General features: G+C 46.2%; 1 protein-coding gene across 1 annotated transcript in view; it reads left to right on the top strand.

Annotated features, from left to right (window-relative positions):
* bmp2k (BMP2 inducible kinase) overlaps positions 1-13766 on the top strand; it is a 66949-nt gene that overhangs the window by 11121 nt on the left and 42062 nt on the right. The window contains exon 2 of the mRNA XM_080765849.1: positions 9470-9588. Within this exon, the coding sequence (XP_080621975.1) occupies positions 9470-9588 (119 nt within the window). The remainder of the gene's footprint in view (positions 1-9469; positions 9589-13766) is intronic.

Raw genomic sequence — 13766 nt, 5'->3', positions numbered from 1 at the left:
GGGCGGGAACCCCCTTTGGTGTTTTAAGCATTATGTAACTGTTGTACTTTAGCTATTGAAAAATAACAGATCTACCAAGCTCATAGCGCGGCACCGAGTGCCGCACTACAAACTTGTAGATCTGCTATTTTCGAGAAATCGTGAAAATGTGCCGCAGATCTTTGAATATATATTCTTTCACAGTGAACGTTTTTAACCCAAATCTTTGCTTCTGGGAGGTGGTCCCTGGAACAACATATTGTCAGATGGGGGTCGGCGGCCAAATACATATATTTTGTGGGTCCTTGACATGAAATAGTTTGAGAACCGCTGACAGAAACATGAGGTTTTTTCAGAAAACTGTCAGGATTTAGAAGACATTTTGTGGAATTGAAACGTGAATATTCATTGTGATACCGATGAATATGAAACAACATGTAGCCTGAACATAATCAAGTAATCATTCAAATAAATATACTCCGGGGTCCGTCAGATGGGTGGGCAGCAAATAAATATCCCCTTTGGTCCGATGGGTGGGCAGCAGACACTTTTTTCTCAAGTGGGCCGTGTTTGATTCACAGCATGTTGACAACCTGCACTGCCTACTACAAAAGTTGTCACATGACCTCCTAGGTGGAGTTGAACAGAGCGCTTGTCAGGACTCGTTGCTCAGGTCACTGTATTTAATGTAGATAGATGCCCAACCCCTAGTCCACTCCTTACTACAGTCACTGTACTTAATGTGATGCCCAACCCCTAGTCCACTCCTTACTACAGTCACTGTACTTAATGTGATGCCCAACCCCTAGTCCACTCCTTACTACAGTCACTGTATACTTAATGTAGATAGATGCCCAACCCCTAGTCCACTCCTTACTACAGTCACTGTACCTAATGTAGAGATAGATGCCCAGCCCCTAGTCCACTCCTTACTACAGTCACTGTACTTAATGTGATGCCCAACCCCTAGTCCACTCCTTACTACAGTCACTGTACTTAATGTGATGCCCAACCCCTAGTCCACTCCTTACTACAGTCACTGTACTTAATGTGATGTCCAACCCCTAGTCCACTCCTTACTACAGTCACTGTACTTAATGTGATGCCCAACCCCTAGTCCACTCCTTACTACAGTCACTGTACTTAATGTGATGCCCAACCCCTAGTCCACTCCTTACTACAGTCACTGTACTTAATGTGATGCCCAACCCCTAGTCCACTCCTTACTACAGTCACTGTACTTAATGTGATGCCCAACCCCTAGTCCACTCCTTACTACAGTCACTGTACTTAATGTGATGCCCAACCCCTAGTCCACTCCTTACTACAGTCACTGTATACTTAATGTAGATAGATGCCCAACCCCTAGTCCACTCCTTACTACAGTCACTGTACCTAATGTAGAGATAGATGCCCAGCCCCTAGTCCACTCCTTACTACAGTCACTGTACCTAATGTAGAGATAGATGCCCAGCCCCTAGTCCACTCCTTACTACAGTCACTGTACCTAATGTAGAGATAGATGCCCAGCCCCTAGTCCACTCCTTACTACAGTCACTGTACCTAATGTAGAGATAGATGCCCAGCCCCTAGTCCACTCCTTACTACAGTCACTGTACCTAATGTAGAGATAGATGCCCAGCCCCTAGTCCACTCCTTACTACAGTCACTGTACCTAATGTAGAGATAGATGCCCAGCCCCTAGTCCACTCCTTACTACAGTCACTGTACTTAATGTAGAGATAGATGCCCAGCCCCTAGTCCACTCCTTACTACAGTCACTGTACTTAATTTAGAGATAGATGCCCAACCCCTAGTCCACTCCTTACTACAGTCACTGTACTTAATGTAGATAGATGCCCAACCCCTAGTCCACTCCTTACTACAGTCACTGTACTTAATTTAGAGATAGATGCCCAGCCCCTAGTCCACTCCTTTCTACAGTCACTGTACTTAATGTGATGCCCAACCCCTAGTCCACTCCTTACTACAGTCACTGTACTTAATGTAGATAGATGCCCAACCCCTAGTCCACTCCTTACTACAGTCACTGTACTTAATGTGATGCCCAACCCCTAGTCCACTCCTTACTACAGTCACTGTACTTAATGTGATGCCCAACCCCTAGTCCACTCCTTACTACAGTCACTGTACTCAATGTGATGCCCAACCCCTAGTCCACTCCTTACTACAGTCACTGTATACTTAATGTGATGCCCAACCCCTAGTCCACTCCTTACTACAGTCACTGTACTTAATGTGATGCCCAACCCCTAGTCCACTCCTTACTACAGTCACTGTATACTTAATGTAATGCCCAACCCCTAGTCCACTCCTTACTACAGTCACTGTACTTAATGTGATGCCCAACCCCTAGTCCACTCCTTACTACAGTCACTGTACTTAATGTGATGCCCAACCCCTAGTCCACTCCTTACTACAGTCACTGTACTTAATGTGATGCCCAACCCCTAGTCCACTCCTTACTACAGTCACTGTACTTAATGTGATGCCCAACCCCTAGTCCACTCCTTACTACAGTCACTGTACTTAATGTGATGCCCAACCCCTAGTCCACTCCTTACTACAGTCACTGTACTTAATGTGATGCCCAACCCCTAGTCCACTCCTTACTACAGTCACTGTACTTAATGTGATGCCCAACCCCTAGTCCACTCCTTACTACAGTCACTGTACTTAATGTGATGCCCAACCCCTAGTCCACTCCTTACTACAGTCACTGTACTTAATGTGATGCCCAACCCCTAGTCCACTCCTTACTACAGTCACTGTACTTAATGTAATGCCCAACCCCTAGTCCACTCCTTACTACAGTCACTGTACTTAATGTGATGCCCAACCCCTAGTCCACTCCTTACTACAGTCACTGTACTTAATGTGATGCCCAACCCCTAGTCCACTCCTTACTACAGTCACTGTACTTAATGTGATGCCCAACCCCTAGTCCACTCCTTACTACAGTCACTGTACTTAATGTGATGCCCAACCCCTAGTCCACTCCTTACTACAGTCACTGTACCTAATGTGATGCCCAACCCCTAGTCCACTCCTTACTACAGTCACTGTACTTAATGTGATGCCCAACCCCTAGTCCACTCCTTACTACAGTCACTGTACTTAATGTGATGCCCAACCCCTAGTCCACTCCTTACTACAGTCACTGTACTTAATGTGATGCCCAACCCCTAGTCCACTCCTTACTACAGTCACTGTACTTAATGTGATGCCCAACCCCTAGTCCACTCCTTACTACAGTCACTGTACTTAATGTGATGCCCAACCCCTAGTCCACTCCTTACTACAGTCACTGTACTTAATGTGATGCCCAGCCCCTAGTCCACTCCTTACTACAGTCACTGTATGACGGAGCACTTCAGCTTATAGCCTGTTGTTTGTCCTCCATACATACATACAGTGAGGGGCCTTTTGTGTTCTTTAGGTGCCCTTCATTTGTCCAGGAAAGTCATGTTGCTTGGTGCAAACTGCAAAGCCCCCCCCCCCCAAACAAATCTTCCCATCCAGAAGCACTCGTGGGAATAATGGCCTCTCTATAACTCCACTTCCGTTGGTTTGCATCATGACCGTGGGAGGCTAACGAAAGGCCTCGAGGCAAGTCTTTTAGTGAGAACCTCATCGTATCGTAGAGAATATGACCGTCAGGGGGAAAGCAGCCATGACAGTCAGTAGGCAGCCACGATGTGACCGTCAGGGGGAAAGCAGCCATGACAGTCAGTAGGCAGCCACGATGTGACCGTCAGGGGGGAAGCAGCCATGACGGTCAGTAGGCAGCCACGCAGTGCTAGTGGAGCCTGAGCGATGATGTGACCGTCAGGGGGGAAGCAGCCATGACAGTCAGTAGGCAGCCACGCAGTGCTAGTGGAGCCTGAGCGATGATGTGACCGTCAGGGGGGAAGCAGCCATGACAGTCAGTAGGCAGCCACGCATTGCTAGTGGAGCCTGAGCCATGTCACCGTCAGGGGGAAAGCAGCCATGACAGTCAGTAGGCAGCCACGCATTGCTAGTGGAGCCTGAGCCATGTGACCGTCAGGGGGAAGCAGCCATGACGGTCAGTAGGCAGCCACACATTGCTAGTGGAGCCTGAGTGATGATATGACCGTCAGGGGGAAAGCAGCCATGACGGTCAGTAGGCAGCCACGCATTGCTAGTGGAGCCTGAGCGATGATGTCACCGTCAGGGGGAAAGCAGCCATGACGGTCAGTAGGCAGCCACGCATTGCTAGTGGAGCCTGAGCGATGATGTGACCGTCAGGGGGAAAGCAGCCATGACAGTCAGTAGGCAGCCACGCATTGCTAGTGGAGCCTGAGTGATGATGTGACCGTCAGGCGGAAAGCAGCCATGACAGTCAGTATAGGCAGCCAATCAGCCGTGTGTGTTGCGCTTTGTGATGACGCTGAAAACGGGCCTCGGCCTCGCTGATTGGTTGTTCGTTAGTAGACCCACCCCCACCACCGATTCTCATTGGATAATACATTTTTGTACCGATTTTTTTTTTTATAGGTTCACAGTGCAGTGCAACACCAGACCAAGAGATGTGCAGTCCACTCAGATAGTGGGCTGGGTCTTTGGGCTGGATCCAGGCTATACCGCAGACCCCTCTCAGAAGCAAATGTCGCTCTGAAAGAATATATTCAAAGATTTGTTCTGCATTTTCACGGGGGGGGGGGTTCAAAAATAGCAGACCCACAAGCTCATAGCGCGGCACTCGGTGCCGCGCTATGAGCTTGTAGATCTGCTATTTTTCAATAGCTAAATGAATGCTTAAAACACCAAAAGGGGGTTCCCGCCCCAAAATGGATTTAGAGCGTCTAAAAATCTAAATGCCTAAATTGTTCAGAGAAGAAGCTGATTGCTGCAATGTGTCTACCAGATAGCAGAACGTTATAGTTAATCCAGACACGCTGTAATAATTAAACATCATCGTCATCAAACATTTTGATGACTATGATTATAAATAGTGATAACTGATAACTTACAGTATGTGTTGCCACATACTGTGCTGTTGTTTTGGTGGAGTGAGTCAGTCAGTCAGTCAGTCAGTCAGTCATGCGCTCAGTGGTTGGTTGACTTACTCCATCCTTATTTGAACTCTGACCCCAGACTCCACTGAGTCAACAGCAGATGCGCTGATGTAACATCAGCCGCTACAGTGTGTCAAGAGAGATGACATTGAGCCCGGTCATGAGCTAAGCTCCAGCTAGGCTGCATGGCAATTAAACCAAACGTATATCCAAAACCACATTTGGAGCCAATAACCCCACTTAAATCTTCCTCATTTGGGTTAACCCATTTTGGGGCGGGAAGTGAACCCCCTTTTGGTGTTTTAAGCAACATGTTGTACTTTAGCTATTGAAAAATAGCAAATCTCTTGTATAGGTCTGCGATTTTTTGAAAAACAACATATTTTCAGATGGGGGGGGGGGGGGGGGGTCGGCAGCCAATTACATATATTTTTGGGAGTCCGACTCCTTGCACATGAAATAGTTTGAGAACGACTGACAATCTGACACAGAAACATGGGTTTTTTCAGAAAACTGTCAGGATTTAGAAGGCATTTGTAGAATCGAACTTTGGTCTAAATGGGTTGATCGAATTAGTGAGAAGCATATAATAGTTTTTTTTTTAAATGTCTTATCAATGCATTGACAGGAACTTTTTTTTTTTAAACCAAAGTGATTAGGCTGCCCTATTTTATATATTTTTCAAATATATAGCGAAATCTACAAAGCTCGCAACGTGTCTTTCGTTTTCGCTACGTTTGAACATGCTTAAAATTGTTTTGGGAACATGTTATTGGGAACATCGGGAACAACCAGGGTTAATGTGGTTGGGAACATCGGGAACAACCAGAGGGTTAATGTGGTTAAGATGCTTTCTAATGAGCATGGAGCCAGGATCAGTAACCTGACGGGACAGGACCAGACTCTTTCTCCACAGGCTGGAGCAGGCCTGGCCCCGTCTGTGTGTGTGTGTCATTAGCCCATTTAGACCTGGGAACCTACAAATGTAGAAGAACCTATATGTTTCTAATGTCAGGTGTTTCTCAACCTTTTTCATGTCAAGGACCCCCAGAATGATCTGCATTTGGCCACGGACCCCCCATCTGAAAATATGTTGTTCCAGAGATCCTCCTCCCCCCCCACCCCGCCCCAGAAGCAAAGATTTGAGTTAAAAACGTTCCCTCTGAAAGAATACAAATTCAAAAGATTTGCGCCACAATTTCACCATTTCTCAAAAATAGCAGACCTACAAGCTCGTCGAAGCGCTATGAGCTTGTAGATCTGCTATTTTTTTCAAGAGCTAAAGTATAACATAATGCTTAAAACACCAAAAGGGAGGGGTCCCCGCTCCCGCCCAGAATGGGTTAGATGCGTATCAGTAAACCGCTCGGCCCCCATGTGTGTTTTTTATTCTGTAATCCAAGGTGTGCCTGCATGGGCCGTGGTTAATCTGATAACTTCTGCTACACTAGCTCCCACTATCGTTGTGACTGCATACTGTACAACGGGGTGCATACTTAGTTTAGACTAGTCATTGGTTAGACATGGGTTAAGGTTAGGTTTAGGTGTGCTGCCCCGTGGGAGGTTAGGTTTAGACTAGTCATTGGTTAGACATGGGTTAAGGTTAGGTTTAGGTGTGCTGCCCCTGTGGGAGGTTAGGTTTAGGGTGAGGGTTTTGAGATAGGTTGTAGATGTAGGACTAATGACTGGTCTAACCCAATGACTATAGTCTAAACCAAAAACTGTCTAAACTAAGTACTGCACACCGGGTGCAGGCTTTAGTTCCGACATACTATTGATCCGAAACCTCAATCCTATAACCTAACCCTAACCGCAAGCACGGGAGCAGCGCATGTCGGACCATCGCTTTTTCGCATCGCGTCGCATGTCCCCCCGCTTCGGATCTGTCGGTGTGTCGGAAAAGCGTGCGCACCCCTGCCCCCCCGTGGGAGGTTAGGTTTAGGGTGAGGGTTTGAGATAGGTTGTAGTTGTAGGACTAATGACTGGTCTAACCTGATTGATTGATTGATTGAAATCTTTATTAACAGTTTGCAGAATTACAGTACATTTCAAGCACAAACTCAATACAAAGACTGTTAACTGTGAGTGGACGACCCAATTAAGCCTTACACTTGTTTACAACAGGGTCCACATTGTTCAATTCATCAAAAAAACCCAATGACTATAGTCTAAACCAAATACTGTCTAAACTAAGTACTGCACCCCTGCCCCGTGGGAGGTTAGGGTTAGGGTGAGGGTTTGAGATAGGTTGTAGTTGTAGGACTAATGACTGGTCTAACCCAATGACTATAGTCTAAACCAGATACTGTCTAAAGTTCTAAACTAAGTACTGCACCCCATACAACAGGGCACACTGTTCTGTTCCCCAGTTTGTTGCTGACGCGGTGTGGTGGCATCTTAGCGCTAGACTAGATTTGTTTTCCTGGAGTGGAGTGTTTGGCCAAAGTTCTTTTAAAGGGGGTGTCAGTGATTTCAGTCAAAAACCCTTAGGTTTCGTTTTTGCCTTGGGGCACAAGCTTTCATCCAATCAGGATAGAGAACAAAAACGAAACCTAAGGTTCTTTGACCCCCAGGGGTTAACTGGGGACAGGGAGGAACTCCTTATATGGTCAGCACACTATAGTAGAGAGGATTATCACAACAAAACAAAAAAATAAGTGATATTTGAATTAAGTGAAATCACTGACTCTACCTTTAAAGCAGCACCACATGCAGAAATGTCCCGTCCCAAAAAGACAGTGTCTTGTGAGTGATGTTTTAGGTCAATGAAAGCCTTCCTCCTCCTCCTCCTCCTCCTCCTCCTCCTCCTCCTCCTGCTCCTCCTCCTCCTCCTCCTCCTCCCCCCCCCCCTCTCCTGCTCATGTCCAAACCAAATCCATGCTTTCTTTTCCTCCTCTCCTCTTTCCACCTGACCTATGGGAACTTTGGGTTTTGTTTGGCAACAAAGTGCACCATTGTTGGCCCTCCTGTCTTTCTACTTCTGGCCCGTGGGTCCTTGATGCTCGCCGCTCCGTTTGGCAGCCAGGTCTGTTAACCCATTCTGACCTGAGATCAGATTCACACGAGGTTTCCACTGGACACACACTGGTCTGATTAACCCATTCTGACCTGAGATCAGATTCTAAAAAATGTCAGTCGCTCTTCGATTTTTCTAAAATAGCAGACCTACAAGCTCGTAGCGCGCCACTCGGTGGTGCGCTATGAGCTTGTAGATCTGCTGTTTTTCAATAGCTAAAGCATAACATGATGCCAACACCAAAATGGGTTCCCGTTCAGAATGGGTTAATGAGGGCAGAAGTGTCTCTGTTGTTCACTTATGGCTCTTTCCAAATGCACTGTGCCGTGAAATTGGTTCTGGATTTGTTTCCCCCTGCTCTCCGGATGTGTGGCTTCACATACAGATTATAGATATTATTGAAACGGAAACCGAAATTCTGATTCTGAATCCGTGATAAAATATAACATTTGCATTAATTTGAACAACCATAATTGAGCCCATCACCAGTTGAACAACACGCCTAGCTTTACTCGGTATAGTCATCATCATTTTTTCGACCGCGGTCGAGATGGTGGATTTCACAATAAAAACACGCCATACTTCCCGGTCCGTCGTCATTGCCATCCCCAGTTCCTGCTGCTTATTATACTGATGCCTGTGACTCAGTAGTAGTTGATTGGGAATCTTGAGTTTCTTTTCCAGAAACTTGCCATTAAACAGGCTGTAAAGGCCAGTCCACAGCAATGCAACTCCCTCGCAAGTTGCAACATTTAACTAGCCAATGCAACCATTGTCCCCAATGGCAGTTGCAAGGAGTTGCAACCGATCGGAAGCAAAACAAACGTGATCAGGACATCCCTCCCTGATATTAGTATCGCTACACGAGGCTATACCGCTAACCTCGCATCCTGCTGTGCTGTTCTTGCGCTGAAAGCTGAAAGCGGTTGCTACATTGCGTGCTACGTCGCGTGCTCTTTCGTAGGCCCCGCTAACCTATAGCGACCTTACAATTTACAATTTAGAATTTAGGCATTTAGCAGACGCTCTTATGCCAGAGCGACTTACATTAAGCAAGAACAAAAAAAGCATGGGAATACATCACATAAAAACATTTATCATGAAACATGCGTAAGCTAAGAAAGTAACAGTGGAATATCTATATAATGAAACTATACATATAAACTACTATGCTATACATATGTACTATGACGTGCTATGACTACATACAATGCAATTATAGTGCTGTCTACGTAACATGCTATAAGTCTGTGTCAAATGCTATCTAAGTCTACAGAAATGCTATCTAAGGGGGTGGGGTAAGTGCTATGGGCCATGATGGAGTCTGAAAAGGTGGGTTTTCAGACTACGGCGGAAGATTGGGAGTGATGCTGCAGTTCTGACTTTAGTCTCCTTGCCGTGTTGTGTCTTCCAGGGGGGTTCTCTGTGGTGTTCCTGGCTCGTACGCACAGCGGCGTCCGCTGCGCCCTGAAGAGGATGTACGTCAACAACGTCCCGGACCTGAACATCTACAAGAGGGAGATCACCATCATGGTAAATAAATACATGCACACGGACGACTCCATGACACACGCATACATTATTAGGGATGGGAATTATTGATTAAGTCAATAACTCATTAATTGATTGATATTTGACAATTTTTTGATAACCCTAACGACCGATTAACTGGATTTTATCTGGGATCAAAGGAACAGAGAAATGCAGAGCTGAAATCGACACCCTTCGATGTGTGTGTGCTCTGCACTGTGCTGTCGTTCTTAATCTGTGCATTCTGCTGACAGCTGTCATCTCAGGCAGGGTGTGTCTGGCAGACAGACAGACAGAGAGAGAGACAGGGTGTCTGGCAGACAGACAGACAGACAGACAGAGAGAGAGACAGGGTGTGTCTGGCAGACAGACAGACAGAGAGAGAGACAGGGTGTGTCTGACAGACAGACAGACAGAGAGACAGGGTGTGTCTGACAGACAGACAGAGAGAGAGAGAGAGAGACACCCTGGCTGCGTCCGAATTGCTAGGGTTGTTCCCTACTCCCTATCCCCCATACGGGGATCCAGACTCTAGTGGACTCTATAGTGATGATTTGGGACAATACTCCCTGTATGGGGAGCACCGACTCTGACGTCAATATCGATAGAGGGCGCTGTAGTTCCGCGGGTTCATGTACTTTTTATTTGCATGAAATCCCCATTAGGTTTTTTCAGATCGCCTCATAAAGAAGTTAAGAACTGTTTGAAAAATAAACAAATCATCCCGGCCATTTCACTCATTTGGATATGAAGAATCAACTGACTACAAGAAACCAATCAAAACGCTGCTGCTGAATTTCCGCTAGGAACAGACTGTATCAAATAAGTCTGGCTGTCACCTCCCTGCAAGGACAGTTTGTAAAGTTATTTTTAAATTCATGAATGAATAAAGGAAAAAATAGGTTAATGAAAATATGTTTGCAGGCATTTAGGCCTATATATCTATGATAAAAAGGTTATTTAGGATAATGGATATAGTCTAATATTAATTTATTGATAATAATCATAGGCCCATTGTTATGGGAAAACAGTGCACAACCTTGACAATATATGAAAATATCAGCAGCATGATTTAATCTTAACCACATGAACCCCCGCTAATCCTGGGGCGGGGGGGATACGGCAAAAATAGCCGATCTAAGCAACGCGCGACGTCCGTGTTGTGAGCTTGTATACTTTTACTTGGGTACTTTTGGTAAAGAATTACCAAAAGTAGCCGATCTACAAGCTCTTCTCACAATACGGACGTTTGGTGTTAACAGAAACAGCAGTCCAATAAATGACTGCCTACACAATGAAGTTGCAATTTATTGCAATTCAATGAAATAATGTTAGATAGCATATTCATGGCAGGAATGAATGAATATTAATAAAACATATGTTCGGAAACATGCATGTGTCTCACATGCATGTATTTAGCCTACGTTTGTGATAAAGAATCTCACAAATATATTCTACAGCAAGCAACTGATTGCTCTCCTAACGTCATGCGCTGGGCCTGGGTGATACAATTAATCAGATTAGTAATACTATTGCAAACGAGTAGATTTATTATAAATAAAATAAAACAATTTCAAATAAATGCACAGATCATTTGTCTCGAGATCTGTAGCTTCGAGATCCGCCAGGGAAGAAAAGAGGGGAAAACGAAAGTTTAAAAAGTACATTTGTGTTGATTTCTTTCGCTGGTTCAACTTCTGCCTCTTCTGAGTTGGAGCGCAATGAGCGCATGCATGCAGAAGCAGCGCACGTGCGCAAACGCGTGCATGTGCGCTCAAGAGCGAGCTTGCGCAATGCATTATGGGGCAGATTTGCTTCGCTGTGTTTTTGTAGTGACCATCGGATGCTCCCTACAATTCCCGGTGCATTGTGGGATACTTCAGTCCACTACGTTAGGGTGCAAAAATGCTCACTACATATTCGGACACTATAACAAAATGGCGGAACCTCAAAGTAGTGCACTATATGGGGCATAGGGAATGATTTCGGACGCAGCCCAGGGTGTCTGGCAGACAGACAGACAGACAGAGAGAGAGAGAGAGAGACAGGGTGTCTGGCAGACAGACAGACAGACAGAGAGAGAGAGAGAGACAGGGTGTCTGGCAGACAGACAGAGAAGGAACTGGTCTCTAAACTGCCTCCCCCTGGCCAGCCGGGGCGCCTGATGGAGGGGAAAGGAACTGGTCTCTATACTGACTCCCCCTGGCCAGCCGGGGCGCCTGATGGAGGGGAAAGGAACTGGTCTCTATACTGCCTCCCCCTGGCCAGCCCGGGCGCCTGATGGAGGGGAAAGGAACTGGTCTCTATACGCCTCCCCCTGGCCAGCCGGGGCGCCTGATGGAGGGGAAAGGAACTGGTCTCTATACTGACTCCCCCTGGCCAGCCCGGGCGCCTGATGGAGGGGAAAGGAACTGGTCTCTATACTGCCTCCCCCTGGCCAGCCCGGGCGCCTGATGGAGGGGAAAGGAACTGGTCTCTATACGCCTCCCCCTGGCCAGCCGGGGCGCCTGATGGAGGGGAAAGGAACTGGTCTCTATACTGACTCCCCCTGGCCAGCCCGGGCGCCTGATGGAGGGGAAAGGAACTGGTCTCTATACTGCCTCCCCCTGGCCAGCCCGGGCGCCTGATGGAGGGGAAAGGAACTGGTTCCTTCCACGCGCTACGTCCAACCGGGGAAAGGAGCGACTTGGACACTCGGGCATGAAGGAAGCATGAGTTCAAGTCCGTTGCTCTCCCCAGGTTGGCGGAGGGTGTGTAGAGCCCAGGATCACAGTAGATGATTGACACAGGGGTGAAAAATGGTTTAGAAAATTGTGGGTTAATTATACTAGCCCTTACCCGTTGTGAGATATTTGCCCCCCTCTTGTGGCCGTGGGGGGGTACTGCGCCCGGTGTGTTTTTAATTCACTGATAAATGTTGCATCCTTTGGTATTCTTCTCCTGATAAACTACACGGTTTGCACACATCTCACCATGCACAACGGCGACAGGTAGCCTGTCCACACATGGACCGCTACTTTGCATTCATATTCATGTGATATTGACAGTACAATACCCATTTTTGCATTTTTTAATCCACTAATAAATTCATTATAAATCATTAATGTGTCAAATCGGAAAAATCGGAATATAATTATGGTCCATGCCTGTGTGAAAAGTGGGAGTGATTGGGCCAGCCAATGTTGAGATAAAGCGCTGTCAGGGACATTCAGACAGACATTCAGACATTCGCTGAATTTTAATATGAGATATATATATATATATATATATATATATATATATATATATATATATATATACAAAAAAAGGAAGCATCACAACGTAGCCATGCCCAGTGAGAAGTCACGTGGCTGCCTGTGGATAACAGCCCGGCATTGTCCCGAGACCCATCCTCATTCTAAATGCTTAAATTGTCACTAATCTGCTGCTTGGACAGATGTATCTGTTGAACTCCTAACCCTACTCTCTCTCTCTCTCTCTGTGTGTGTGTGTGTGTGTGTGTGTGTGTGTGTGTGTGTGTGTGTGTGTGTGTGTGTGTGTGTGTGTGTGTGTGTGTGTGTGTGTGTGTGTGTGTGTGTGTGTGCGTGTGCGTGTGTGTCAGACTGATTAGCTGCAACTGTGAGTGTGCAGGCCTAACTCTCGCCGCCCACACACACACACACACACACACACACACACACATACACACACACACACATACACACACACACACACACACACACACACACCCGACTTGAACCACTGACACAGATCTAGCCTGTTGCACCATCGCCTTTAGGTGTGTCAGTTTCCACAACACACAGCAGTTCCCTGAAACCGCTACAGCTGGCTTTTCACAGCCTAGTAAGAACTCACAAACGCACACACACACGCACACAAACAAACGCACACAAACAAACAAACACATTGCTATTTATTTTCCCACTCTAGCTTCGTTTCATGTCTCCATATAGCATTTATTCAGACCAGTGTTGTTTTTGGCAGCACGTTTCTATTTTAGTTTTAGTCATAGTCTTTGGAGTCTAGTTTTAGTCGACTAAAATATCATAAGATTTTAGTCGACTAAATCTACAGTTGATAACCCAGTGCTTGTTTGATGTTTTCAATAGCTAAATCATCAACATAATGCTTAACACCAAAAGGGGTTCCCGCTCAGAATGGGATAAATCTTCTGAAGGCAA

The sequence above is a fragment of the Protomyctophum bolini genome (genome assembly GCF_963924005.1).
Source record: "Protomyctophum bolini genome assembly, chromosome: 6".
In the NCBI taxonomy this organism is placed as follows: Eukaryota; Metazoa; Chordata; class Actinopteri; order Myctophiformes; family Myctophidae; genus Protomyctophum; species Protomyctophum bolini.
The sequence above is the reverse complement of the archived record's forward strand: the minus strand, read 5'-3'. Positions and strand labels throughout refer to the sequence as shown.